The sequence below is a fragment of the Aquarana catesbeiana genome, linkage group LG06 (assembly GCF_042186555.1).
Source record: "Aquarana catesbeiana isolate 2022-GZ linkage group LG06, ASM4218655v1, whole genome shotgun sequence".
NCBI classification, from domain to species: domain Eukaryota; kingdom Metazoa; phylum Chordata; class Amphibia; order Anura; family Ranidae; genus Aquarana; species Aquarana catesbeiana.
The window spans coordinates 246,376,993-246,404,826 of record NC_133329.1 but is presented as its reverse complement, the minus strand read 5'-3'; the positions used below and the strand labels follow the sequence as shown (position 1 = coordinate 246,404,826).

Here is a 27,834-nt window from a genome sequence, read left to right as displayed (position 1 = left end):
AAGAATGGGCAAAAATGTCACTCTCTAGATGTGCAAAGCTGGTAGAGACATCCCCAAAAAGGCTTGCAGCTGTCATTGCAGCGAAAGGTGGTTTTACAAAGCATTGACTCGGGGGCTGACTACAAATGCACTCCACTTTTCACACATTTATTTATAACAAATTTGAAAAGCATTTATCGTTTTCCTTCCACTTTATAATTATGTGCCACTTTGTGTTGGTCTATTGCATAAAATCACAATACATTTACGTTTTTTGGTTGTAACATGACAAAATTTGAACATTTCAAGAGGTATGAATACTTTTTCAAGGCACTGTATTTCGTAAGATATGGAATTTACAGAGATGTCAAAATTTCCATTTTCCACATGCTTAAGTGATTAGTAATAAAATATAATATAGTAACTGTTTGCTTTATGAGCTTTAGTTATCAAAATCTTACATTCTTCCTTAATTACAATCTTTAAAAATGCTTCTTATTTCCAAAATAGAAAGTAAATTGCGCTTTCACTTCATTTGCATTCAAACATGATGTATAAAAATTCCTTTCTCGTACCACCCTCATGGAATGAGCATTTGCAACAAAAAAAATCATCATGCTTTTAGCATAAGTTTCCTCTTAGGGCACTTTCACACCGAGGCTGTGGGGGCGGTAGCGGTAAAGCGCTGCTAGTTTTAGCGTCTTTTTGCCGCTGTTTAAGCACTTTGCAGGCGCTTCGGCAGCACTGCCCATTGATTAGAATGGGCAGGGCAGTTTAGGAGCGGTGTATACACTGCTCCCGCACCACCCCAAAGATGCTGCTTGCAGGACTTTTTTTCTCGTCCTGCAAGCACACCGTTCCAGTGTGAAAGCACTCAGGCTTCCACACTGGGGCTGCAGGTGAGGCAGTTTTCAGGTGCTTTACAGGCGTTATTTTTAGCGCTAAAGCACATGAAAAACTCCTGAGTGTGAAAGTAGCTTTAATGAAGCACACTGGAACTGGATGGGTTACTGGAGTCCTCATGGATTTCTTGAGATCTGGTGATACAAGTATAATTAAAGAGGATGCAGTATGTATCTTATCTTTTAAAGAGGAACTTCAGTGCTCTGTCTTTTTGCTCCACCTTCCCCTCCAGTGCTACCATTATGGCACCTGCGCAAATGTGCCAAATGCCTCTGCCTGGTTGTCTGGCCCTTTGAATGAATGAATGATTTGTAAAGCGCTGCTAATGCGAACTGAATCGCCTCAAGGCGCTAGATGCATTCTCTGTAGTCAGCTTCTAGAAAAGGAAGGTCTTTAGTTTTTTCCTGAAGGTCTGGTGGTTTTCTTCCATGCGGATGTTGTTTGGGAGAGCATTCCATAGTCGAGGTCCTTGGACTGCGAATCGTCGTTCTCCCTTAGCTTTGTAGCGGTATTTGGGAACGATAAGGGGGTTTTGGTTAGCTGATCGAAGACTGCTATTCGGTGTGTAGTGTTTTATTTTCTCCCGGAGATATAGTGGAGCGTTTCCTTGTATGCATTTGTGGGTGAGGCAGAGGGCCTTGAATGTGATCCGATTCTTCACGGTTAGCCAATGGAGGCTCTTTAGGGATGGGGAGATGGATTCCCAGGGTTTTTTTCCTGTTAACAGTCTTGCCGCCATGTTTTGGATGAGTTGCAAGCGCGCAAGCTGATATTGTGGTAGTCCTACGTAGAGCGAATTTGCGTAGTCGAGTCGGGAATTGATGATTGTTCCCACAACTGCCGCTTTGTCCTCTTCTGGGATGAACGGGATGAGTCTGCGTAGCAGGCGGAGGAGATGGTAGGATCCGCTCACCACTGAGCCTATTTGTGCATCCATTGTCATTCCTGAGTCAAAGATGACTCCGAGACTCTTGGCTTTGGTGCTAGGAGAGATGGTCTGTCCGAGGATGGTGGGAGGTGTCCACGGAGTCTTTATTTTGGAATTTTTGTTAGCTTGCAGGAGAAGAAGTTCTGTTTTTGTTCCGTTGAGTTTGAGGGAGCTAGTGGTCATCCAGTCATCTATTAAAGTGAGGCATTTCTGTAATTGCTGATGAAGGTCTTTTTGTCCGTTGATGCAAAGGTAGAGTTGGGTGTCAGCATATGAGTGGAAGCAGAGATCGGTTTTCCTGATGATATTGAGAAGTGGGCGCATGTAGATGTTAAATAGCACTGGTGACAAGGGTGAGCCCTGAGGGACTCCACAGGAGACTGCCCGAGTTTCCGAAGTGAATGTTTCTAGTTTCACTATCTGAGAGCGATTCTCTAGGAAGGATGTAAACCATTTTAGAGCAGAATCTGTAGCTCCTGCAACTTCTGCGAGGCGGACAAGTAAAGTATTGTGGTCCACTGTATTGAATGCTGCACTGAGGTCTAACAGTACCAGGAGACTCGGTTCTCCGTCATCTGCTTCAAGGGCGTCGTCCCATATTTTGAGAAGTGCTGTTTCTGTGCCATGGCCTGGGCGGAAGCCTGATTGCAGAGGGTCCAGGAGTTGGTGAGTGTCCAGGTGGCGTTGTAGCTGTTGTACTACTGCTTTCTTTCCGAATGTTGTCGATTTTGTCGATGAAGAAATCTGATAACTCGTTGCAGAATTCTTGAGTATCGTTTGCTGGGGGCTCTAAGCAAGTCGGGTTCATTGACTAACTATTTTGAAAAGTTCCCGCGGGCGGTTTAAAGCGGATGAGATGGTCTCTGAGAAATGCTCATTTTTAGCTTTGAAGATTGCCTTGTGGTATTTCACAGCGAGTGATTTGTAGTTAGCATGGTTTTCCTTGGTGGGATTTCTTCTCCATGCTCTCTCAGCTCTTCTACGTTTTTGCTTGAGTAGGGTGAGAGTGCCATTAAACCAACTCGAGTTTTTTTTGTGGACGAGTGTTCTGCGTTTTGGCACCACTGAGTCTGCTGTTTGTAGTAAAACATTGTTTAGGGAGATGAGTGTTTGTTCCGTTGAGAGGTTTGAGTTTAGCAAAAGAATTTTGCTTGATAATGTAGTTTTGAAGAGTTCAGAGTGTAGTTTCTTCTGAGATCTATGCCAGTGTGTTGCGCGTTTCTGTTTTTGGAGGATGGTGTTAGTGGTGATTTTAAATTTGATAGCATGGTGGTCCGTCCATGGTAGTGGAGTGTTGTCAAATACGTTGATGTCCATATTCTGTTTGAAGATGAGATCTAAAGTGTGTCCTGAACCATGCGTGGGAGAATTTATCAGTTGTCGAAGGCCAAGTTCTTCCATTTGGTTGACGCAGGCGGTTGCGATAGTCTTGGGCAGAGTTTGCCCACAGGTTAAAATCCCCAAGTACCAGAAGGTTTTTGGTTTTCAAGGTGTGCATTGAGAAGAATTCAGTGAGCGGAGTAAAGAGATTGGTCTTTGGTCCAGGTGGTCTGTAGCATAGTAGTATGTGAATGGTGTCTTGAGGTGTTGTTTGAAGATGCAGTGAGAGTGTTTCCATGAAGGGCACTGAGTTCTGTAAGTTTGGTTTGGTGAACCCAAGGTGCGATTTGAAAATCACTGCTAGGCCTCCTCCTTTTTTTCCTATTCTATTCTTTGGCACATCTGCTGGATTTTACACATGTGCACAAGGACGGGGAAGTTTTTGGACTTTCATGCTACCTGTCTTTGCGTATGTGCAGGGGAACCTGTGCATGTGCAGGTGTGCCGCCGGGCTGTCCGGACCTGAAGCCTTGCAGCAAATCTTGGGTAGGGGAGGGGATTCACAGGCGTCATTCTTGCCTAGGCAAGAAATGCAAAACTGATGGATTGCAGTACAGTAGATATTTGAATAAATAAAAATATCCAGATTAAATAGAGGGAGGGGAGAAGAGGCAGGGCACAAGGACAGTTAGGTTTAGGATGAAGGTCTTCTTTAAATGTAGAATTGCTTATACACTGAACAGTAGTCATTTCTATTGGGTTTAATTTGTTTTAACTATGATAATTTTGCCTCTGGAGTCAAACAGTTAAAATTAATTTTTCTTAGGAATTTATATTCTCTTTCAAATCAGTATGGTTCTCTGTGTGTTTGCCTCAGCCTGGGTTCACACTTTTGCCATGTGGGGACCAGCGCGATTCTAGTGCCGCTTCCCGCATCACATCTGCCTCGCAGGCAGTTCACACTGCCCTCTGCGAACCACTGCGAGTGTCAATACAAAGTTAATTACACCCCCAGATCAGATCGCAGTGTGAACACCCATGCGATCCGATTCCAGTGGGGGGGGAAAAGGTTCCTGCACCTTTTTTGTGCGATTCCAATGCGAGTTCAGCCATACAGCTGTGTGGCGGAATTCGCATTGCACAGACATTGCATGTGATCGGCACAACAATGCGGTGCGAATCACGTGCAATGTCTGTGTTCCCAATAGTGTGAACCCAGGCTTAACTGATAGAAGCTCTGCATTATACATGCACCCCACGGATCTCATTGTCAGCATCAGTGAGATCTTCAAATGAATATTGACAAATGCAAGCTCATGTAAGACACCCTTCAGTCAAATCACGTGAGGTTGGACTTTCTGGGCTATTGGTCATGTTACTTTTTGCATCTTTTGGAATTCCCTGGGAATTTACAAGGCCTTGTTTAACTATTCTATTGAAGGCAGTAAGGAAGCCACATTTTGCACAGATTTTACAATGCCTAACTAGGCATATTTTCAGCTCTGCCTCTACCAGTTTGCAGATATATGGGAATCTGTTTGCATAAGCCATGGGTGGATAGTGTTACATGAATAGGCGAGTGGCAAACAAATCAAATATGGTCGCGGTCTCTGACAGCAGGGAGTTAAAGCGTTTGTTAACCCAAAAGAAAAAATATGGATCCTGCTCCTTTAAAGAATTTTATACAGCACAGTGCTTGTGTTGTGTAATTTGGACCCCTGTAACACCTAAAAAAACCTGGCAGATCCTGCCAGTTTCCCCCCTCCCCTATCTAAACAGACCATGATAATCATGGCTGCTGTGCCCTGACATTGTGGTCTGTTTACGTGCCTACGTCATCCGCAGCCTGCTCTTTATTATTATTATTATACTGTATTTATATAGCGCCAACAGTTTACGTAGCACTTTACAACTTGAGGGTAGACAGTACAAATACAATACAATTTGATACAGTAGGAATCAGAGGGCCCTGCTCCTTAGAGCTTACAATCTAAGAGGGAAGGTCAAGAGATACAAGAGGTAATAACTATGGGTGATGTGCTGATTGAGAAGATAAATGTACAGTTGTTAGGTGGGGGCCAGATAGTCTTCTCTGAAGAGATGAGTTTTCAGGGATCGTCTAAAAGTGGATAAAGTAGGAGAAAATCGGACGGATTGGGGTAGAGCATTCCAGAGGATGGGGGAGGCTCTGGAGAAGTCCTGAAGGCAAGCATGGGATGAGGTGACAAGGGAGTTTGAGAGCAGGAGGTCTTGGGAGGAGCGAAGAGAGCGATTAGGTTGGTATTTTGTGACTAGGTTAGAGATGTAGCTGGGGGCCAGGTTGTGGATGGCTTTGTAAGTTATAGATGGTATCTTGCATTTAATTCGGTGACTGAGTGGCAGCCAATGGAGGGATTGGCAGAGGGGTGTGGCAGACGATGAGCGGTTTGTGTGGTGGATGAGCCTGGCAGCAGCGTTCATGATGGACTGAAGTGGGGATAGCCTATTTAGAGGTAAACCAATGAGGAGGGAGTTGCAGTAGTCTAGGCGGGAGATGACCAGGGAGTGGATTAGAAGCTTTGTGGTGTCGTTGGTTAGGAAAGGGCGTATCTTGGAGATGTTGCGAAGACTGAGGCGGCAAGCTTTGGATAGTGATAGAATGTGGGGTCGAAAGGTTAGTTTAGAGTCCAGGATTACACCTAGGACCTTGGCATGGGGAGATGGGTTGATAGTTGAGCCGTTGATCTTGACAGGGAGATCAGGGGAAGTGGCACCTGAGGAAGGAAATATCATGAGCTCGGTTTTGGATAGGTTGAGTTTGAGAAAGTGATGTGACATCCAGGCTGATATGTCTGCTAGTAAGTTGGTAATGCGTGAGGAGACAGATGGAGAGAGCTGGGGGGTGGAGAGATAGATTTGGGTGTCATCAGCGTAGAGATGATATTTAAAGCCGTGGGAGGCAATCAACTGACCCAAGGAGGTGGTGTAGATTGAGAAAAGGAGAGGTCCAAGAACAGAACCTTGGGGGACCCCAACGGAAAAAGGAAGAGGAGAGGAGGAAGTAGAGTTGTAAGTGACACTGAAGGAGCGGTGGGATAGGTAGGATGAGAACCAGCGAAGAGTACAGTCACAGAGACCAAAGGAGTGGAGTTTTTTGAGGAGGAGGGGGTGGTCCACTGTGTCAAAGGCAGCAGAGAGATCCAGGAGAAGTAGTACAGAATAGTGTCCATTGGCTTTAGCCATTAGTAGGTCATTTGAGAGTTTAAGGAGAGCAGTTTCCGTGGAGTGTTGAGGGCGAAAACCGGACTGAAGGGGATCAAGAAGTTTATTCATGGTCAGATGGTCGCTTAGTCGGTTGTAGACCAGTCTTTCAAGAAGTTTGGAGGAGAAGGAGAGTAAGGAGATGGGACGTAAGTTGTTGAGATTGGTGGGATACAGTGAGGGCTTTTTTAGTATGGGGGTGACTAGCGCATGTTTTAGAGAGTTTGGGAAGATGCCACAAGAGAGGGAGAGGTTGAAATGTGAGTTAGAGAGCGTAGAATCGAGTCAGAGGGTGAGCGTAGCATTTGCGAGGGAACAGGATCCAGGGGGCAAGTGGTGAGATGAGTGCTAGATAAAAGTTTAGCAACCTCAGTAATAGTAGCAGGGTTGAATGAGGGAAGTAATGATTGTGTCTGTGGACATGGGGTGTTGCATGGGGGAGGTTTTTGCGCATTGGTGATCTCCTCATGAATTGTATCAATCTTAGTTTTGAAGTGATTGGCAATCTCCTGGGCAGTGAGTGAGTTGGTGGGTGGAGGCAGTGGAGGACAGAGTAGAGTGTTGAAGGTAGAGAAGAGTTGACGTGGACTGGATGAGAAGGTGTTAATGAGTGTGATAAAGTAGGTCTGTTTGGCAGTGTGAAGGCAGGAGTAGTATTTTAGGAGGGCAGATTTATATTGTGTGAAGTCTTCCTGGGTCTTACTCTTATGCCACAGGCGCTCAAGAGCGCGGCTACGTTTTCTGAGACTTCTGGTGTCATCTGTTTGCCAGGGTTGTAGCAGTCGGGGCCTAATTCTGCGTGTAGTGAGGGGGGCAAGCTTGTCTAGGGAGGAAGACAGTGAGCTGTTGTAGATGAAAGTAGCTAGGTTGGGGCAGGACAGAGGTGAGATTTTGTCATAGAGGTGATCAGTAGCAGAGTAGAGAAGAGAAGGGTTGAGGTGGCGAAGGTTTCTACGTGTAATTGTTAGGCGGTTGGAGGGAGAAGAGGTGGAAGACAAGGAGAGAGCAAAACTAATAAGGTGGTGATCAGAGAGTGGAAGTGGATTGTTGGAAAGGTTGCACGGAGTGCACAGATAGGAGAAGGCAAGGTCAAGGGTGTTGCCGTTGGAGTGGGTAGGAGCCTGTATCCATTGCTTCAGGTCAAGCGATGAGGTTAGACTGAGAAGTTTAGAAGTAATAGTAGTGTTAGTGTTGACAGGGATGTTGAAGTCCCCAAGAATAAGTGTGGGGATTTCAGAAGAGAGAAAGTAGGGTAGCCCGGCAGAGAAGTCATCAAGAAAGGCTGATACTGGTCCAGGGGGCCAGTAGATGACAGCAATTCTTAGAGAAATGGGAGAGAAAAGACGAATGCAATGTGCTTTAAAAGAGGAGAGTGTCAGAGAGGGAGAGGGAGGTGGGTGAAGAACCTGATAGGTGCTGCATGGGGCTAGAAGGATTCCCACTCCACCTCCCTTCCGTCCACTTGGTCTGGGGGAGTAAGTCCAGAGAAGGCCCCCATGGGAGAGGGAAGCAGGAGAAATAGTATCCGATTCATGAAGCCAGGTTTCAGTAATGGCAAGTAGGTTAAAGGAATTTGTGATAAAGAGGTCGTGAAGGGCGGTGAGTTTGTTGCAGACAGAACGTGCATTCCACAGGGCTCAGGAAAAGGGGGGTCTGGTTTTGGAAAGAGGAATAGAGACCAAGTTCTGTGGGTTACGGCTCCTGCCAGAGGGTGTAGGGGGATGGGAGCAATGGGCAAAGACAGATGATGGTGGCCCAGGGTTTGGGGATATGTCACCAGAGATTAGGAGAAGCAGGAGGGTGAGGGAGGTAATGTGGGACTGTGATTTATGTGAAGGGGCATGTCTCAGAGTACTGGAGGTTTTATCAGTGTATGGATGTAGAATGAGCGAGAGTTGGTAGGAGCAGTAGTAGGGAGAAGACAGTAGTAAAAAAAGCGCTTCAAGTAAAATTATGGCAGGCAGTGGAGTCTCTTGGGGAGACTCCACTGCCTGCCATAATTTTACTTGAAGCGCTTTTTTTACTACTGAAATGTAAGAAGTTTACTTATTTTTAATAAATTTGCTTTACAAAACGGTATTATGCTATGTGGCCCCCCTTCTTTATTTTCATATGGGCTATTCCTCTGAGATGATCCATGGGAAGGTTTGCCATCCATTTCAAAGAAAGTTCCTTTACGATTCTGGATACATTTGGAGTTTTGTCGCCATCCAGTTGGGAGGTCCTTCCTTTTAATTGCCTGCTGGTGATACAAGCTACTGTATATTGACTCATTGAACGTATGTTCCTATGAGTTCAATCCCTCTGGTAAGCCTTCACTTTTTCTATGTGGAGGGTCCATTACTACTAATTCTTTGCATGTGTTATCCACGTGGTGATTAAAGAATTATATACCCTTTGGACTAACAACAGTCCTTTGTATTTGAAGAGACACCTGAAGAGTACCAGAGACTTAATTTTTTGTATATTGTGGATTGACATAGACTTTTCTTTTTCATATTTTTATACAAGTTATATCATAAGCTTCTAAAAAATCTATAGCGCTACACTTGTCTGTGCACTTATTTTTGACAAAATCCTTATTTGTTGTGTGAGCTGCTGTTTTGTTGTGTAAGCGCAGGGTTAAACTTTTTTCTCCTTTGTCTATAAGACAGTCCAGAGCAACAAATAATGTCATGGTTGTGCGCACAGGGCAACAGATAGAGAAGGCCACATACCAAAGACACACACATACAGACAGCAGGCAGATCCCAATTTCAGTTAACGGTGGAATATGTGGTTGAGCTGACACATACCAAAGACACACGCACACAGACAGCAGGCAGATCCCAATTTCAGTTAACGGTGGAATATGTGGTTGAGCTGACACATACCAAAGACACACACACAGACAGCAGGCAGATCCCAATTTCAGTTAACGGTGGAATATGTGGTTGAGCTGACACATACCAAAGACACACACAGACAGCAGGCAGATCCCAATTTCAGTTAACGGTGGAATATGTGGTTGAGCTGACACATACCTGTAAAGAGACAGAGAAGGAATGATCAGGTGAGGCAGAACTTGAAGCAGAGATTGAAGTGCATGTCACTTGTAGAAAGAATCACTTGGAGATAGAAGCCTTAAGGATAGAAGCCCCTGCAATGTGCTCCCCATGCAATGTGTCTGTGTCTGTCTCCTCTGTGCTCCCCCCCTCCCCTCTCTGCGTGTCACCTAGTGACAGTGCCGCCCCATCCCCCTCATGCTGCAGGAATAACTAACTTATTGGCATACTATCTGTTTTGTCTCCCAATACAGTGCTCCTCTGTCTGTGTTTTATTTAAAAAATTCCTCCTTTATCGTATCTCACGGTGGCTCCCGGCGATCACGTGAGCGGCCGTGTCTCCTCTCTCTTCTCATCGTGTCCCGCTGACGTCAGCGGGGAAATCTCGGCCCCGCCCGCTGCTTCTGTCAGACGGGCAGAGAGGAGACATAGCTAGTTATGAGGGCCGGGAGCTGCTGTGAGATGCGGTAAAGGAGGAATTTTTTTAAGAAAACAGAGACAGTGAGGCATTGTATAAGGAGACAAAACAGATTATGTAAATGTGTGAAAGTGGGTTAACAACCACTTTAATGGTGCACATGGAGTAGAAATGTGAAGCTTGGAGGTTTTTCACTTGGTGTATTTAGGTAAGCACCTCATAATAGGCCTGCTTCGCATTCTCAGGTATTTGATGGAGATTGCTGCTACATACAGTATGTAATTAAATGTTGCTTCCTAACTGGAGTTCTCTTTTAATGTTTTTTCTTTTGAAGCTTTTGGGAATATTTGTAACAACATGAGTAAGTGGCTCTGTGTAAGATGTATTCATTTTATGTTTCAGATACCACCCAAGGATTTCCATTTCAGTCTCTATCATCTTCGGTACGACATCATCTGTCTTACATAAACCAATTACATGAGGTTTCAGATGAAGAGTGTTTTGCACCTATTGTCAAGCAGCCTGAATTGAGCACAGAGACTCCTGAGCTCAATTTGAATTCAATGTCTCATAATACAAAGGATTTTGAGACAAGTGAAGAAATAGACAATATAATTAAAGTAGAAGATATATCTGGAACATGCAGAGAGAGCCTCCAAGATGAAAGTGGATCTTGCTCAGTACCTGTGGAATGCCAGAAAGGTCTTGTACAAGAAATTAAAGTTATGGATATGGAAGAAAATGATCATAAATCCGTAGTGGAAAACATAACATTTTGCGTTTCTGAGGCAAGTCCGAGGGCAGGAAGAGAGACTTGTTCAACTCAAACTGACTTTCCTGACACCCTAACCCTAGATGAAAATTGCAAAATGAATATGATAGTTGTGCCTCAGGGCATTTTACCACCTCACTCAGCAAATGAGATGATGGATAACAGTGTGGAAATTGGCAAAGAATGTACAGAAGGAAACACGGATGGAATGTTTAGTTGCATAGCTGAAAACATGTCTGGCGGACCTAGTGATATAAACTCTACAAATGTCAAAACTGAAGATCCATTGGCTGGTATGAATGTTCTAGTTGCAGCAACTGAAATGCCAGAAGCCAGCTCTCTGCTGCCTTTGGGTACCGTGATTCTGACTCCTGATTTGACTTTAGACCATACTCTGTTACATGGCATCATTCTACTGAGTGAAATGGCTGAGCTTGAACTGAAGAAAAGAAAAAAAGTGGACAGTAAGTTTGCTTCTCTGACCTATCCAAGTTGCGTTTCTTGGTTTTATTTAAAGGGGAGCTCAAATGTATTTGTCTAAACCCACAACAGTGTATGCAAGTACTTAAATTTAAGCCTTTTGCAGTCTACTGTTTGTACCGCAGAGCTCAGAGAGGGGAGGGCATAGCGCAAGGTGCTAGAGCAGGACAAGTTGTGAGGGATAGGTGTCTAAAGTTGGACATGCATGGCCCACTGGCTGTATAAAAAAAAAAAACTGAACAGATTCCCCACACATTCGAGGTGGGTGCGGGAATCTTCTCCGCTGTATCATATTCTGACAGCGGGACTTCCCCACCTTCAGAATACACTGATCAGTGCTGCAGCCGATTGGCTGCATACACCGATTGAAACAAAGTTTTCCAGTATACTCGTTCATGAGACGTCGATCGCTGGATTAACTTCTCATGAACGGAATGGCCATAGAGGGATCGAAATTCCCCGCCGAATTTAGATTCATCTATGGCCAGCTTAAATATAAGGACTGGACGGACAGAACTATGGCTATTGTGTATGAGTTTCATCTGTGCTTTTAGCAGTTTGGAGTTGAAATTTAACCACTTCCCATCCAGGCCAATTCTGACATTTCTCTCTTACATGTAAAATTCATAATTTTTTGCTAGAAAATTACATAGAATCCCCAAACATTATATAAGTTTTTTTTTTTTTTTTTTTTTTTTTTTTTTTAGCAAAGACCCTAGGCAACCCTGCTACAATGGTGGTCGTTGCAACTTTTTATCTCGCACAGTATTTGCGCAGCAATTTTTCAAACACTTTTTTTTTTTGGGAAAAAAGTTTCATGCTTTAAAAAAAAAAGACATTAAAGTTAGCCCAATTTTTTTGCATAATGTGAAAGATGAAGTTATGCTGAGTAAATGGATTCCTAACATGTCATGCTTCAATATTGCACACGCTCGTGGAATGATGCCAAACTTCGGTACTTAAAAATCCCCAAAGGGAACACTTTAAAATTTTTTACTAGTTACATGTTTTGAGTTACAGAGGAGGTCTAGGGCTAGAATTATTGCTCTAGCTCTAACGTTTGCGGCGATTCTTCACATGTGGTTTGAACACCGTTTTCATATGTGGGCAGGACTTGCGTATGTGTTCGCTTCTGCGTGCGAGCACACGGGAGCTTTAATTTTACTTTTCTTTTTTTAGGTTTTTTTTTTGTTTAAAAAAAAAATTTTTTGATCACTTTTATTCCTATTACAAGGAATGTAAACATCCCTTGTAATAGGAATATGGCATGATCGGTCCTCTTTACAGTGAGATATGGGGTCAGTAAGTCTCCACATCTCACCTCTAGGCTGGGAAGCCTGAAATCAAAAAAATAAAGTAAACTATCTCGGCTTCCCAGCTGAGGCAGCGCCATTTGTTTGAATGCAGAGGCCGGGCGTAACATCATAACATTGCGCCCAGCCTCAGAAGGATCATAGAGACTCCGGCGCTGCATCATTCAGATATACCCACTCAAAGTCAAGGATGTCATATGACTTACCTTGGGCGGGAAGAGGTTAAAGTGCACCTCTGCCTATAGGAACATTAAAGTTTTCACACATTCTTCTTTTTTGTTTTTTAAACTGGTCTTATTGAAAGTATGCACAATAAACATAGGCAAATGTACAATTACAAGATTGAATGTCGATTGTATTAGTGTAAATTATAACCGTACATACATGACTTCACAGGACATAAATCCCAGCAAAATAATGGAATACAGGACAAACATAGCCCGACCCAGTAGGTAGAAAAAGAACAGTTCGAAAACCATAAACCGTGCAGGATCTTGTCTTTTCACACATTCCTCAAATGATTATATGTGCTTCCCAACAATTACCCCTGAATATTGTCACGGTGGGGTGGTGGAGGGGCATTTGCACATTACATGTTACACCTTAAATACAATAGCCAAAAATGAAAAACGCCTGTAAACGAAATGTGGATAAACGCGAGCTACCGCGTTTAGCGTCTAAAATGTCGGAAACGTCGGCGTATTAACTCATCTTTTTGCCTTCAAAGAAAAGTCTATAAATGCAACTGCCTAAAAACGACATTAACGACTTGCCGACCGCCTAACGACAATATACGTCAACACAATGGCACGGGCAGGCAAAATCACGTGGTAGAGGCAGAGGATGTGATGTCATCTCTCCTCGGCTCGGCAGTTTCCGTTCCGGCGCCGAGGAGAGAAGACATGTGAGTGCACCAACACACACACACAGTAGAACATGCCAGGCACACTTTACACCCCCGATCCCCCCCCAATCACCCCCACCCCCCGTCACACTGACACCAAGCAGATTTTTTTTTTTCTGATTACTGCATGGTGTCAGTTTGTGACAGTTAGAAGTGGTAGGGCAGTTAGTATTAGCCCCCTGTAGGTCTAGGATATCCCCCTAACCCCCCCTAATAAAGTTTTAACCCCTTGATCACCCCCCGTCACCAGTGTCGCTAAGCGATCATTTTTCTGATCGCTGTATTAGTGTCGCTGGTGACGCTAGTTAGGGGACGTAAATATTTAGGTTCGCCGTCAGAGTTTAATAGTGACAGGGACCCCCATATACTATCTAATAAATGTTTTAACCCCTTGATTGCCCCCTAGTTAACCCTTTCACCACTGATCACCGTATAACCGTTACGGTTGACGCTGGTTAGTTCATTTTTTATAGTATCAGGGCACCCGCCGTTTATTACCGAATAAAGGTTTAGCCCCCTGATATGCGTCGCCCCAGGCAGCGTCAGATTAGCGCCAGTACCGCTAACACCCACGCATGCAGCATACGCCTCCCTTAGTGGTATAGTATCTGAACGCATCAATATCTGATCCGATCAGATCTATACTAGCGTCCCCAGCAGTTTAGGGTTCCCAAAAACGCAGTGTTAGTGGGATCAGCCCAGATACCTGCTAGCACCTGCGTTTTTCCCCTCCGCCCGGCCCAGCTCAGCCCACCCAAGTGCAGTATCGATCGATCACTGTCACTTACAAAACACTAAACGCATAACTGCAGCGTTCGCAGAGTCAGGCCTGATCCCTGCGATCACTAACAGTTTTCTTGGTAGCGTTTTGGTGAACTGGCAAGCACCAGCCCCAGGCAGCGTCAGATTAGCGCCAGTACCGCTAACACCCACGCACGCACCGTACACCTCCCTTAGTGGTATAGTATCTGAACGGATCAATATCTGATCCGATCAGATCTATACTGGCATCCCCAGCAGTTTAGGGTTCCCAAAAACGCAGTGTTAGCGGGATCAGCCCAGATACCTGCTTGCACCTGCGTTTTGCCCCTCCGCCCAGCCCAGCCCACCCAAGTGCAGTATCGATCGATCACTGTCACTTACAAAACACTAAACGCATAACTGCAGCGTTCACAGAGTCAGGCCTGATCCCTACAATCGCTAACAGTTTTTTTGGTAGCGTTTTCAAAATTTCAGTCTTTTTCCGTGTATAGCGCAAAAAATAAAAATGGCAGAGGTGATCAAATACCATCAAAAGAAAGCTCTATTTGTGGGAAGAAAAGGACGCAAATTTTGTTTGGGTACAGCATTGCATGACCGCGCAATTAGCAGTTAAAGTTCAGGGGCAGTTGAAAAAAGCATCCAACTGCCTCTGAACGTCCGTTTACCAGCAGCAGTGTACATGAGGCCTTACAGTACAGTTCAATACAGAAGGGACAGGAGAGCTCTGCTCGTACAGCTTACATTCTAAAGGGAGGGGGTGGTGGTCCAAAAGGTAATGGATGCAGGGAATGATTTGATGGGGGGTGGCTAGGGGACAGTTGTTAGGTGGGTGTGGGATAGGCTTCCCTGAATAAGTGAGTTTTCAGGCATCTTCTAAAGGTGGACAGGTTAGGTGCTGATTGGATATACCGGGACAGGGAATTCCAGAGGATGGGAGAGGCTCTGGAGAAGTCCTGAAGGCGAGCATGAGAGGAGGTAACAAGGGAGCTAGAGAGCAGGAGGTCCTGGGAGGAGTGGAGGGGAGGATTTGGGTGATATCTGCAGATGAGGTTGGTGATGTAGCTGGGGGCGATGTTGTGGATGGCATTGTATGTTGTGGTTAGCATTTGAATTTTATACGGTGAGGTGGGCGAAGCCAGTGAAGGGATTGGCAGAGAGGGGCAGCAATCATCTGTTGTTGCAGCTTTCAGCTGAAAGGTTCTTGCAGCAGCTCTCTGAATTGGGGTCTGTTGACCCTTCTTGTTATGCCTGTTGCCACAGTTCTGTGTGCCTAGCTGTTGCCCACCCTTCTCATTATTTGCCTGGGGATGTCTCAGGGTTTGAAATGTTCAGCCTGTGTCCTTTATGGTACGATTAATATAAGAGGAATTTTTACTTGCCTGTAAATTTCATACCTTGGAGTACAGGACAGGAGCCACCCTCCTTTTCTATTTCTGGATACAAAACTGAGGACTCGCAGGTTTATGAATGTTCAGCCTGTGTCCTGTACTGTACTCCCAAGATATGGAATTCAGATAAATCAAATCTTTCTTTTTTTTTCTTTTTCTTTTTCTTTTTTTTTCTTTTTCTTTCTTTCTTTTTCTTTCTTTCTTTCTTTCTTTCTTTCTTTCTTTCTTTCTTTCTTTCTTTCTTTCTTTCTTTCTTTCTTTCTTTCTTTCTTTCTTTCTTTCTTTCTTTCTTTCTTTCTTTCTTTTTTTTCTTTCTTTCTTTCTTTCTTTTCTCATGTGAACATGCTTATACATTTTAGCAATCTAACTTTGTCGCAAAAATGTGCTTCTATTCTTTTTTTTTTTTTTCCTTTGTCAGGTCTGCAAAGTTATCACGCGAGGCCATCCCTTGAAAGCCTGTTGGCTGCTAGTACCCAAATGTTGATGGAGGTGCTTTCTTCCTCAGCCCTGGATGGATTGAAACCTGAATCTATCAAATTACCTCGGGAACTATCTCATAATAAAAAATATAGCTGGAAGCAAGAAAAAAATCCAGTGAGTAAGCGATAATACAATACAAAGCAATAATACAAATATAAAGCAATCTTTGAATAATTATATGGCTGTTTTTTATGACACATTTTGTACCAGTTTGTCATCTTAACCACTTCAGCCCTGGAAGATTTTACCCCCTTCCTGACCATTGCACTTTTTGCGATAACTGACAATTGCGACTTTGCACCCAAAGAAAATTGACGTCCTTTTTTATTACCAACAAATGGAGCTTTCTTTTGGTGGTAGTTGATCACCTCTGCGTTTTTTATTTTTTGTGCTATAAACAAAAAAGAGCTACAATTTTGAAAAAAATGCATTATTTTTTACTTTTTGCTATAATAAATATCCCAAAAAAATATATAAAAAAAGCAATTTTTTCCTCAGTTTAGGCCAATATGTATTCTTCTACATATTTTTGGTAAAAAAAATTGCACAAAGCGTATATTGATTGGTTTGCGCAAAAGTTATAGTGTCTACAAAATAGGGGATAGTTTTATGGCATTTTTCTTTTTTATTAGAAATGGCGGCGATCTGCGATTTTTATCGGGACTACGACATGGCGGACACATGGGACACTTTTGACACTATTTTGGGACCGTTATCATTTATACAGCAATCAGTGCTATAAAATGCACTGATTACTGTGTAAATGACACTGGCAGTGAAGGGGTTAACCACTAAGGGGCGATGAAGGCGTTAAGTGTGTCCTAGGGAGTGATTCTAACTGTGGGGGGGGGGGGTGGGCTTCAAGTCACATGACAGCATTCACTGCTCCTGATGACAGGGAGTGGTGATATCTGTCATGGCACAAGCCAGATCGGGGAAATGCCTTCTTTACATAGGCACTTCCCCGTTCTGAGGCTCAACGCAATCGCCGTGAGCACCAAGCCTCAGGCCACGTGCCTGCTATCCCCGGCTCTTAAAGGGGATGTACAGGTACGCCCATTTGCCCACCGCTGCCATTGTCCCGATATATATCGGCGTGCAGCCTTTGGCAAGTGGTTAAAGTTGTATTGTTGGTTAATACAAATGAATAATGTGTGAAATGGTCATCTCTAACAATCAGCATTCATCTTTATTATGTGCAGCATTTTTCCCTTACGTCTGCAATTGAGGTTATGGACTCCGTAGAACTGGACTGTAGAGTAAGGCTTGCAGAGTTACAAAGGCAATACAAAGAAAAGCAAAGGGAATTGGCAAAGCTGCAGAGAAAAAGAGACTCAGAGTAAGTTTTCCACTGTTTGAGAAAAATGTATGTTTTGGCTGTTCACACTCCATGATATTTTTAAATATGCTTTTTACTGAATTTTAATAAATGTTGAAACCAAGGATCACTCTACCAAATTTGCTGGCGTTAATATGGGAATTTCAATTTATATCTAACTTTAAAAATAATATGACTAAATCTGAAATGCTAAATATATCAGTACCCACATCTGAAGTTGAGACCTTTAAAACCGTTACAGTTAAACCTTGGATTGAGTGTAACTTGGTCTGAGAGTGTTTTAAAAGACAGGCAAATTTTTTTTTAATACATTTTGACTTGATAGACAGTGATATCTTGATATACAAGTAGCGTCATGTCCCAGCTGAGTATAAAGGAGAAGAGAGGTGCTTCTAAGTGTAGCAATATAGTTTCATTTAAGGTACAACATTTAGCAACTCACATGGTTGATGATTAAAACAGGCACATCTAAGTATGCAGGCATCCGGGGTAAAGCTGTCCACCTAGACCAGTGATGGCGAACCTTGGCACTCCAGATGTTTTGAAACTACATTTCCCATGATGCTCATGCACTCTGCATTGTAGTTGAGCATCATGGGAAATGTAGTTCCATAAGATCTGGGGTGCCAAGGTTCGCCATCACCGACCTAGACCATCCTCCCTTCCACGCTCCGCTCCACAAGCGCTTCAAGCCTCAATTTCAGATCGCTCTACTACAAGGTAGTCTTCCCGGTCATGATTGCAGACTGACAACGGTGAGAGCCGGCGGTGCGGAGGATGGTCTATGTGGACAGCTTTACCCCGGATGCCTGCATACTTAGATGTGTCTCTCTATTGATCATCAACCATGTGAGTTGCTAAATGTTGTACCTCCATTAAATGTAACCATATTGATACAATTAGACGCACCCCTTTATATCCTGTAGCTCCTGCTGAATTTTGCTTCTAATCCAATTGTGGAAGCTGCAATTTGTGGATTGACGTTTTATGGTTACACAACCTATCACATTGCTATAATCTTTTTATATGGACTATAAACTGAAGGACTTATGAATAAATGGTTGTGGAACGACTCATCGAGTTTCCATTAGTTCTTATGGGGAAATTCGCTTTGATATACGAGTGCTTTGGATTACAAACATGTTTCCGGAGCAATCCAAGGTTTTACTGTATTTCCTTTTGTCTGGCAACCATCTACTTTTAAAGTATTATCCACCTATCATCTATGAATTGATTTCGATATAATTATCTTCCCTTGCTTAATAAAATATTAGACTTATGTAAAGGGTATGCCCTTTGCCACTCATGGTTAGGTAAGATTAATGTTATAAAGGTCAACGTTCTCCTCAGAGTTCTATATGTCATTCAAATGCTACCTCTAGGAATTCCTATAGGATTTTTCTGGATGCTTCAGTCCATTCTTGCACGTTATATTTGTAAGGGGCACCATACCAGAGTATCATGGAATATTATATATTGTCCTGAAGGCTTGCGGGGGCTGGCTTTACCAGTTTTGAATTATACTACCAAGCGATTACCTTGACACGTGGTAGACTGAAAATATGCTAGAAAGACCAAACTCTGGGTTGAACGTAAAGTGGCGCTGGCAGATACGGACCTTGCAATTGCACCATGGATACCTCGATTAACGAGGGGACATCTCCACTGACCAGATCTACCCTGGCATTATGGGACTTTTTCCATATTCAGCACTACTTGGAACAAAAATTCTGAAATAATACCCTTGTTAGGACATAAATATTTTATGCCAGGTGTTTTAGATAAAGGTTTAAAAACAGTGGTTCCCAGGGTTTACACCTTTATTACATCATGTGTTAAGAATTTCCCAAAATCAAACCATTATTGTCCCTGTGCGGACTAACCCAACCAACATTTATGGATCAGTGGAGATGCACACAGTTGTCTCAGTTCGCTCCTTGAATGAACTGAACATGATTGAAACCATTATGTACATGAGGACCCGCCACAGCACTCAATTTCTCAATTCTATAAGGCCCTATTGATTTTGCACAGCCCTGGCCACCCAGGTAATGTAAGTTTATTATATAAGTGTCTACTTTCCAAAGTGGAGTAATTTGGGGGGGGGGTTGTGCTATCTTGACATTTTAGTGCCTCTGAAACTGTGATAGTGAGGAAGTGAAATCGCCATTTTACACCCTTAGAAATCCTGAAGGCGGCGATTGGTTTTCGGGGTCCTGTATGTGGCTAGGCTCCCAAAAAGTGGCAAAATATAAAATATTCCATGGACTCAACATGCCTATAAGCAAATAGCTTGGGGTGTCTACTTTCCAAAAAGGGGTCATTTTTGGGGTTTTGAACTGTCCTGGCATTTTATGCGCAACATTAGAAGCTTATGCCACACATCACCCACTCTTCTAACCACTTGAAGACAAAGCCCTTTCTGACACTTTTTGTTTACATGAAAAAAAAAATTTTTGCTAGAAAATTACTTTGAACCCCCAAACATTATATATATATTTTTTTAAAGCAAAGGCCCTACAGATTAAAATGGTGGGTGTTGCAATTTTTTTTCACACAGTATTTGTGCAGCGATTTTTCAAACGCAATTTTTTTGAAAAAAAAAAAAACGCTTTTTTTAATTCTAATGCACGAAAACACACTATATTGCCCAAATGTTTGGTTAAATATAAAAAAGATGATCTTATGCCGAGTACATAAATACCAAACGCGACACGCTTTAAAATTGAGCACAACCGTACAGCGGCAACAAACTACATACGTTTTTAAAAGCCTTTACAGGTTACCACTTTAGATTTACAGAGGAGGTCTACTGCTAAAATTACTGCACTCGATCTGACCTTCGCGGTGATACCTCACATGCATGGTGCAATTGCTGTTTACATATGAGACCGACGCTTGCCTTTGTGCGCGAGCATGGGGGGACAGGGGTGCTTATATTTTTTTATTCTTTATTTTTTTGCTTTATTTTATTTTTACACTGTTCCTTTCATTATTTTTTATCATTTTTATTGTTATCACAGGGAATGTAAATATCCCCTATGATATCAATAGGAAGTGATAGACCCAAATTTTTTTTTTAAAAAGAGTACCTATTAGACTCTAGATCTCGCCTCTGCTCTCAAAGCATCTGACCACACCAAGATCGGTGTGATAAGATGCTTTCCAAATGTCCCAATGGCGCTGTTTATATCAGGTGAAATCGAAGTCATGAAATGCTCTTAGCTTACGGTTTCTTTTCATGCAGCCTGTGGGCTGAACAGAAAAAGAGATTGATTGGTGGGTATGCCCACCATTAGAATACGGCCCTGCATCCACCCACTTCTAATGATGGGCATACATGCACCATTTTTTTTTTTTTTTTTTTAACTGTGGTGGGGTAATCACCTCCTACAGCGCCGGATTCGCTGGTTTACATATCGTGAGCACAAACTCTGCTGTCAAAAAAAATTCTGAATGGCGTACCTGAAAAGCAAGCAATGGCAACAATAAAACAACTTTTTTTTATTGCAATCTGTGCTAAAAAAAAAGAGTAAAAAACACATGCCGAAGCATTGGGGGTCATTCGCTCCTAATATTAGGAGCAAATAACCCCTCCAACCCTGCCCCCATGCTTTGACATATATGCTCTTTTCTTTTAACTGTGGTGGTGAAATCACCTCCTACAGCGCTGCAAGTAAAATGGCGTACCTGCAAAGCAAATAATGGTTAATAATAAAACAAGGTAACATTACAATATAACGGTAAGACATACCATAACTGCAAAGCAAATACAATAAAACACAGTAAAAATAAAACTGTTATAAAATACAGTAACAGTCGAGGGAGAACAAAAAAAATAAAACAATTTTTTTCTTTTTTTTTTTTTTTCCTGTGTAAGTGTGCCCTAGGACTGTGCAGTGCTGTACCCTACGCTAATACTCCACTAGTGTGTGGTAGCGATTGAAACAGTCGCCAATGCAGAGACCAGGTTGGTGAGGACTCGGGGGGACAATAAAAGCATGCATCACGCCTATATAAGTGTTTTCTGCAGACACAACATCATCTTTGGGGTGTTCTTTGGGTATGCGTACCAGGGAGGACATACAGAAAATGCCTCTCATGCAGCCAGCTCACTGCATTTGCATTGGGAAGGTGGGGCACAGCACCATCTGGAAACAGAAGTGCTGTGATAATCTGTTCCTAGTATTTTAGGAAGGATCCAGTTTGTCCTGAAGCTTTGTATGGCACATAAGTGTTCAGCAGAGCCAATTGGAATAAGTATACAGACACTTTCTTTATACCAGCGTCTGGCCTTACGGGCAATTAAGTATGGCGCCATCATCTGGTCGTTGAAGTCCACCCCTCCCATGTTAAGGTTGTATTCGTGGACACAGAGGGGCTTCACAACAACACCAGTTGCCAATGGAATTTGGTCCTATCTGCGTGAAGGGAGGACACAATGAAAACATTTGGTGTATCCCTCCATTTCACTGCGAGCAAATTATTACATTTCAAACAGGCTCTCTCCCCCGTCTAAGTCGGGAATCTACAAGCCGTTGGGGGAAGCCCCGGCGATTAGATCGCACGATGCCACATGCGCCAATTCCACAAACAAAAAGGTAACTAAAAAGTGGCACTTGCCAGTGCTCCCTATGTAGTCTAGGCAGTTGTGGGGCTCCACGTGACTATCTCTTCCCTTGTAAACCATAAAACTATATGTATAGCCTGTTGCCCTGTCACAAAGCTTATACAACTTGACACCATATCTTGCACACTTGCTGGGGAGATACTGTTTGAAAGACAAGCGGCCAGAAAATTTAATCAGGGACTCGTCAACGCATACAACTTGATCGGGAATAAACAAGACTGTTGGTTGAAGTGGTTTACGAGGGGCCGAATTTTGTAGAGCCGATCGTATCCAGGGTCACCCCGAGGACGACAGAGTTCATTGTCATTGAAATGCATGAACGGCAATCTCTGTTCGTATCACGTCCTGGTCATGGAAGCAGAGAACATGGGGCATATGGTGAATTGGATCAGTGGACCAATATGACCGCAACGCATACTTTCTTTATCGTACATCATGGGACACAGAGCCTTAAGTAATTAATGGGTTATGGGCTACCTTCCGGTGTTGACACTGGTATACCCAATACAGGAAGTTCACTCCCCTATATAACCCCTCCTCCTTCCAGGAGTACCTCAGTTTTTTCGCCAGTGTCTCAGGTGTTGGTCACGAGTGAAGAAGTGCTCTGAGGAGCTCCAGGAGGGATTCATGCTGGATTTAAATAACCTCCACAGCCGGATCCATCCAAGCCACTGAGGCCACAGGATGGTACCCGGGCCTCGCATAGAAGAGCAAAGGTTTTGCCTGTAACGCCTCTTTGAGGGCTGGACCCCAGGAACCAGGACTCTCTTTGGTTTTGCTACATTACCTAAAGTTTCTCCTGAGGGGTCCTATACAGGTCCAAAGGAGTGGAAACCCTATTAAGGGACCCGGTCTTTGAAGGTTTACTAACGCTGCCTGCCGTGATGGGTGAATTTTTTGATCTGTTTTCAGCAGTATCCTGCAGCGAGGAAAAGGTAAGAGAAAAGCTTAGGAACTGCAAAGTCCACCTATGCCTTTTCTTTCATATGAAACATTGTAATGCCTTAAAATCTCCTCTAGAGGGAGTAAAGATACACATACCTTTTTCAGCAGCTCTGTGTCCAGCTCAACAACGTGGTGTGTCCCAGTAGCAGGAGGGGGTTCATTATTATTCCTCTCCCCCCAATTGGGGAAACTAGGGGGGTACAGTACTTATTATGTACAGTCATCCTATCTGTCTAAGTAGACACAAGATTCTGTTGAGCAGTGTGTTTATGATTATTTGGCAAAGTGTGACAGCGCTAAGGCTGATTCACACTTATAAGTAAGCCTCAACTGCTGTATTGGAAAAAAAAAAAATCCCAACCCCCCCGCCCGCCTACCCCCCCAGGGGTACGGGGCGTTGTTTTCTTATTTACATATAACTTTTTTATGTTTTTTTTTTTTTTACTTATTTTTATTCAAATTTTCCTTATAAGACACAAAGACATAAAGACATATACAAATTGGTTGTCTAGCTTGTACAGGTAATATCGCAAGTACATCAGGTAAAAAAAAAAAAAAAAAAAATGAAAGGGAAAGAAAAAGAGAGGAATACATCCATGCAATACAATTTTAACATGTAAGTGAAAAGGGGATTTTTGGAATTTTTGGGCCGCCCCCCCACTGCCCATAAAGGCCTATACCTATTAACTAGAAATTACATTTAATCGTCGATTCTTGGTATCGTAACTGAAGCTAGTCCAACATTAGTAAGCAATGTTCATTTCCTCCAGCCACCCACTCCAAACCTTATTAAATTTCAATTGGCAGCCTCTATTAAGATAGGTATCTTTATATAGTGGAAGATTATCGTTAACCAAACGTTTCCACTGAACATTTGTGGGGGGATAGGGCTTCTTCCATTGAAATGTTATGGTTTTCCTAGCGTAAAATAGAAGCAAACCAATCATCGTGCGTTTAGCTACAGCAGGAACTAATTTTTTTATAAGGCCCAACATACAAATCTCCATAGACAGTGGTAGATTAGTGGATGCAATTTTATTGATTAGGCCTAGTACCTCCCCCCAGAATTGTTGTATCTTTGGACAATGCCAAAAGATATGGGAAAAATCTCCGGGGGTGTAGCTACATCTCCAACACTTAGGGGAGTGGGCAGGATTTATCAAATGAAGTCTGTGGGGAGTGAAATACGCCCGGTGGACTATTTTAAATTGGACTAACTTGTCACGTATAGAGACTAGCGAACTAAAAGGGAAGTCCCAAACACCATCCCAATCTTCGCCACTCAAAGCTGGAATGTCACGCTGCCAACGGGACAAAAGGCCGTCCAACGGAGGCAAGGTCTCATAGATTAAATGCTGATATATGTGAGATATAGGTTTTTTTGTACAACCGGATCTAAGAGTAGTCTCCAGTTTAGACTGTATTAATATACAGGACGAACGTGGGAATTGGGCTTCGAAAGCATGCGAAAGTTGAAGATAACGGAACTGATAGTGCTGCGGAAGATTATACTGGGAGGAAAGCTGACAAAAAGAAAGCAGTGAGGTGCAAGACACCACTTGTGAGATTAATTTTATACCATATCTAGTCCATATCTGGGGGTCAATAGATTTGTAAAAATGTGGTAAATTGGGGTTTAGCCATAGGGGTGTATTAGGGGAAATTCCCATCTGGCTGTGTTTTTCAATAGCCAAGCCCATTTTCCAGGCCCGTAAAGTAGTAAGCATAGACGGAGTTAATAAGTGTGGGGCACATGGGCCTCTGTAAATTAGGTATTGAAGAGATTCCCAGGAGCCTGCCACGGTGGCCTCCAAAGCGGAGGCCACATTGGTTTTATCAGGATTTAGCCACCAGACCACTGTCACCAGCTGTGTCGCCAAAAAGTACTTATAGCAATCCGGAAAGGCCATACCACCCTGCGATAGTGGCCTCATTAATGTAGTTAACTTATATCTCGGTGGTAAGGAGCCCCAGAGAAACTCTGAAAAGCGTTGGTTTAGTTTAGTAAAGAAGGATTTAGGAATCCACTGCGGGGAATGGCGGAATAAATATATGAATTTGGGGATGACCTTCATTTTAAGCAAGTTGACCCTTCCCCATACCGATAGGGGGAGATTATTCCATGCCTTGAGTTTAGCTTTCATATCCCCCACTACCGGATCCAAGTTTAATTTAAGAAAATCTGAGGCTTGTGCAGAGACACAAACCCCAAGATATTTAAAGGAGTCAACCCACTTTAATGGGCTATCTGGAGAGGATGTCAATTTGGCTGCTTGATCTATTGGAAATAGAGTAGATTTTGGCCAGTTTACCCGGAGGCCCGTTACCATGGAGAAAGTGTTGAGGAGTGACAGAGCACCCTGAAGTGATGGACCCGCGTCCCGCAAAAATAAAACCATGTCGTCAGCATACAGGGCTACCCTCTCCTCCAGCATGCCTATCCTAAGCCCCTTAATATGAGGAGATGTACGGAGAGCCTCTGCAACTGGCTCTATAGCTAGAGCAAATAGAGCCGGAGAAAGAGGGCAGCCCTGTCTAGTTCCCCGAAACAGTTGAAATGGAGTTGAGAGTCTGGAGCCCAAACGAATCGATGAGATGGGACACCTATAGATCACCTGCAACCATGATATAAACCGTAGTGGAAAACCCATTCGACGTAGAGTCTCCCACAAAAAGGGCCACTCCACAGTGTCGAATGCCTTTTCTATATCTAGTAGGGCAATAGCTCTGGTACCGGAGTTATTGTGTTGGGCATGAATATTGGTAAAGAGTCTCCTAAGATTAACGTCGGTTGACCTTTTAGGCATAAATCCTGTTTGATCAGAGTCAATAACCGAAGGTAATAATGGATATAGACGGGTAGCCAGCAGTTTGGTTAAGATTTTCAGGTCATTATTCAATAGGGCTATTGGCCTATATGAGGCACATAGCTCTGGGTCCTTAAGGTCCTTATGGATCAAAGTAAGATAGGCCTGGTGCATTGAAAGGGGCAGATCACCCTTGGATAGGCAGAGGGTGTATAATTGGGCCAGGATGGGTGCCAAAAATGCTGCATGTGCCCTATAAAATTCTATAGGAAGACCATCCGGCCCTGGCGCCTTGCCCAAAGGGAAGGACCGTATAATTTTTAAAACCTCTAAGGCCGAAATAGGGCGTACCAACGATTCTCGTTCCTCATTCGACAGCCAGCCAAGTGCTAGTGGATCTAAAAGGTTTTGCAACATCTCTGGCTGGAAGTCGGGGGGAAGAGCAGAGGTATAAAGAGTTTGGTAAAAGGCTTTAAACATTTGTAAGATTTCTACCTGAGAGGTCACCTTATCCCCAGTTGAAGACCGCAGGCCCGAAACCACTGTGGATGGATATTCATGCTGTGCCAACATGGCCAGGAAACGACCATTCTTGTCCCCCTGTTCAAATAGTCGCTGTCTACCTTTATGCATATCCAATCTTGTAACTTCCGTTAAATGTAAATTTAGTGAACTGCGGGCGGCATTTAATGCGTCAAAATGAGCTGCTGTAGGATCTGTACTATAGATTAATGTTTGATCCTCTACCATCTGTTGTAACCTGTAAGTTTCCCGGCCCTGCTGTTTCTTGACACTAGCGATAATAGAGATATATTGCCCTCTTGTATAGGCCTTGAAGGTGTCCCAGACCGTCTGTGGGGTCGAGGAGCCTTCATTAAGTTCCCAAAACTCAACTAGTCTGGGTGGGATAGTGTCAGCCACCTCAGGGTGGGAAATCCACTGTGCCCCCAGCCTCCACAGGGCCGCATCTCGGCGTGCAGGCGAGCGAAGCTCGATTACCAGTGGGCTATGATCGGACAACCCACTGGGTAGGTATTTAGCCCCTATTACATCCGTCAACAGGATTGAATTAGAGAAGGCTAGGTCAATCCGTGAGGCAGTCCTATGTGAGGCCGAAAAGCATGAGTATGCCCTAATAGCCGGGTGTTTCCATCTCCATATCTCCTGTAGCCCCATTGCCTGTGCCCATATAGATAGTTCAGAGCTATAGTTTTTTGATGGGACTGGTCTGTCCAAATCTGGGGAGATAGTAGAGTTGAAATCCCCCATCACCAGCAATTTCGCTGGATAAAAAGGAGCTGCTTTTTCCAAAACCTTATATAATAAATCATGTGTAAAAGGTGGAGGAATATAAACATTTATGATTATATATCGCTGAGACCAGTGTGAAAACACCACCATTGCAAACTTGCCCTGGGGGTCCGTGCACACGTCCTCAATAACACAGGGGAATTTCTTGTGTATTAGGATTGAGACCCCTCTAGCATAAGAGGAGTAAGTCGCATGGATGGCCCTCTGAATCCAGGGTTTTTTTAGAGTTAAAACCTTGCTGCCTGTGAGGTGGGTTTCCTGTAGGAGAATAAAATGTGGAGAGTGGGTTTTTAGATATCTCATCAACAGTGCCCGTTTAAATTTAGAATTAAGACCTCTCACATTCCATGAAAGGACCGAAAAGGTTTCAGCTAAGGAAGTGGCCATATAGGTTTAAGAGGCCATGGCCAAGTAAAATGACTAGGGGAACACCATTTGGGGTAACTCACAAGCAGCAAGATTTTTACAATATACCATGTACCAGCAATGTTAATTTTTAAGGCAATTTTTGAAACAAGCTTATACAAACCATGACAAAGACCAACATAAAACAACAAAAAAATATATATACCCAAGCACGAAGTGCTTATCCGACTAAGTCCCATCTCCTCTCAAAAAACAAAAAAAGGAGGAGGAGAGTTGGGATTAGTTTTCTCCCAAAAAAAAAAAAAAAAAAAAGAACACACACGCAAGCTGCAACTGTATTGCAACTATATTGCAGATATACCCCTAAAAGGGGATATCGTACTACTACTACTATTTGTTCAGGCACCCTATAGCCGAACAAATATATAAAAAAGGAAAAACCTATCCAATACCTATCTAAAAAAAAAAAAAAAAAAAAAAAAAAGGGGACGGGATGGGGAGAAAA

At 43.3% G+C, this 27,834-nt stretch overlaps 1 protein-coding gene across 6 annotated transcripts in view; it reads left to right on the top strand.

Annotated features, from left to right (window-relative positions):
* The window catches only part of TNRC18 (trinucleotide repeat containing 18), a 459,641-nt gene that overhangs the window by 183,807 nt on the left and 248,000 nt on the right, over positions 1-27,834 (top strand). For all 6 annotated transcript variants that reach the window (XM_073633133.1, XM_073633134.1, XM_073633132.1 and 3 more), the window contains 3 exons: positions 10,235-11,068; positions 15,870-16,045; positions 17,134-17,270. In XM_073633133.1, the coding sequence (XP_073489234.1) occupies positions 10,235-11,068; positions 15,870-16,045; positions 17,134-17,270 (1,147 nt within the window). The remainder of the gene's footprint in view (positions 1-10,234; positions 11,069-15,869; positions 16,046-17,133; positions 17,271-27,834) is intronic.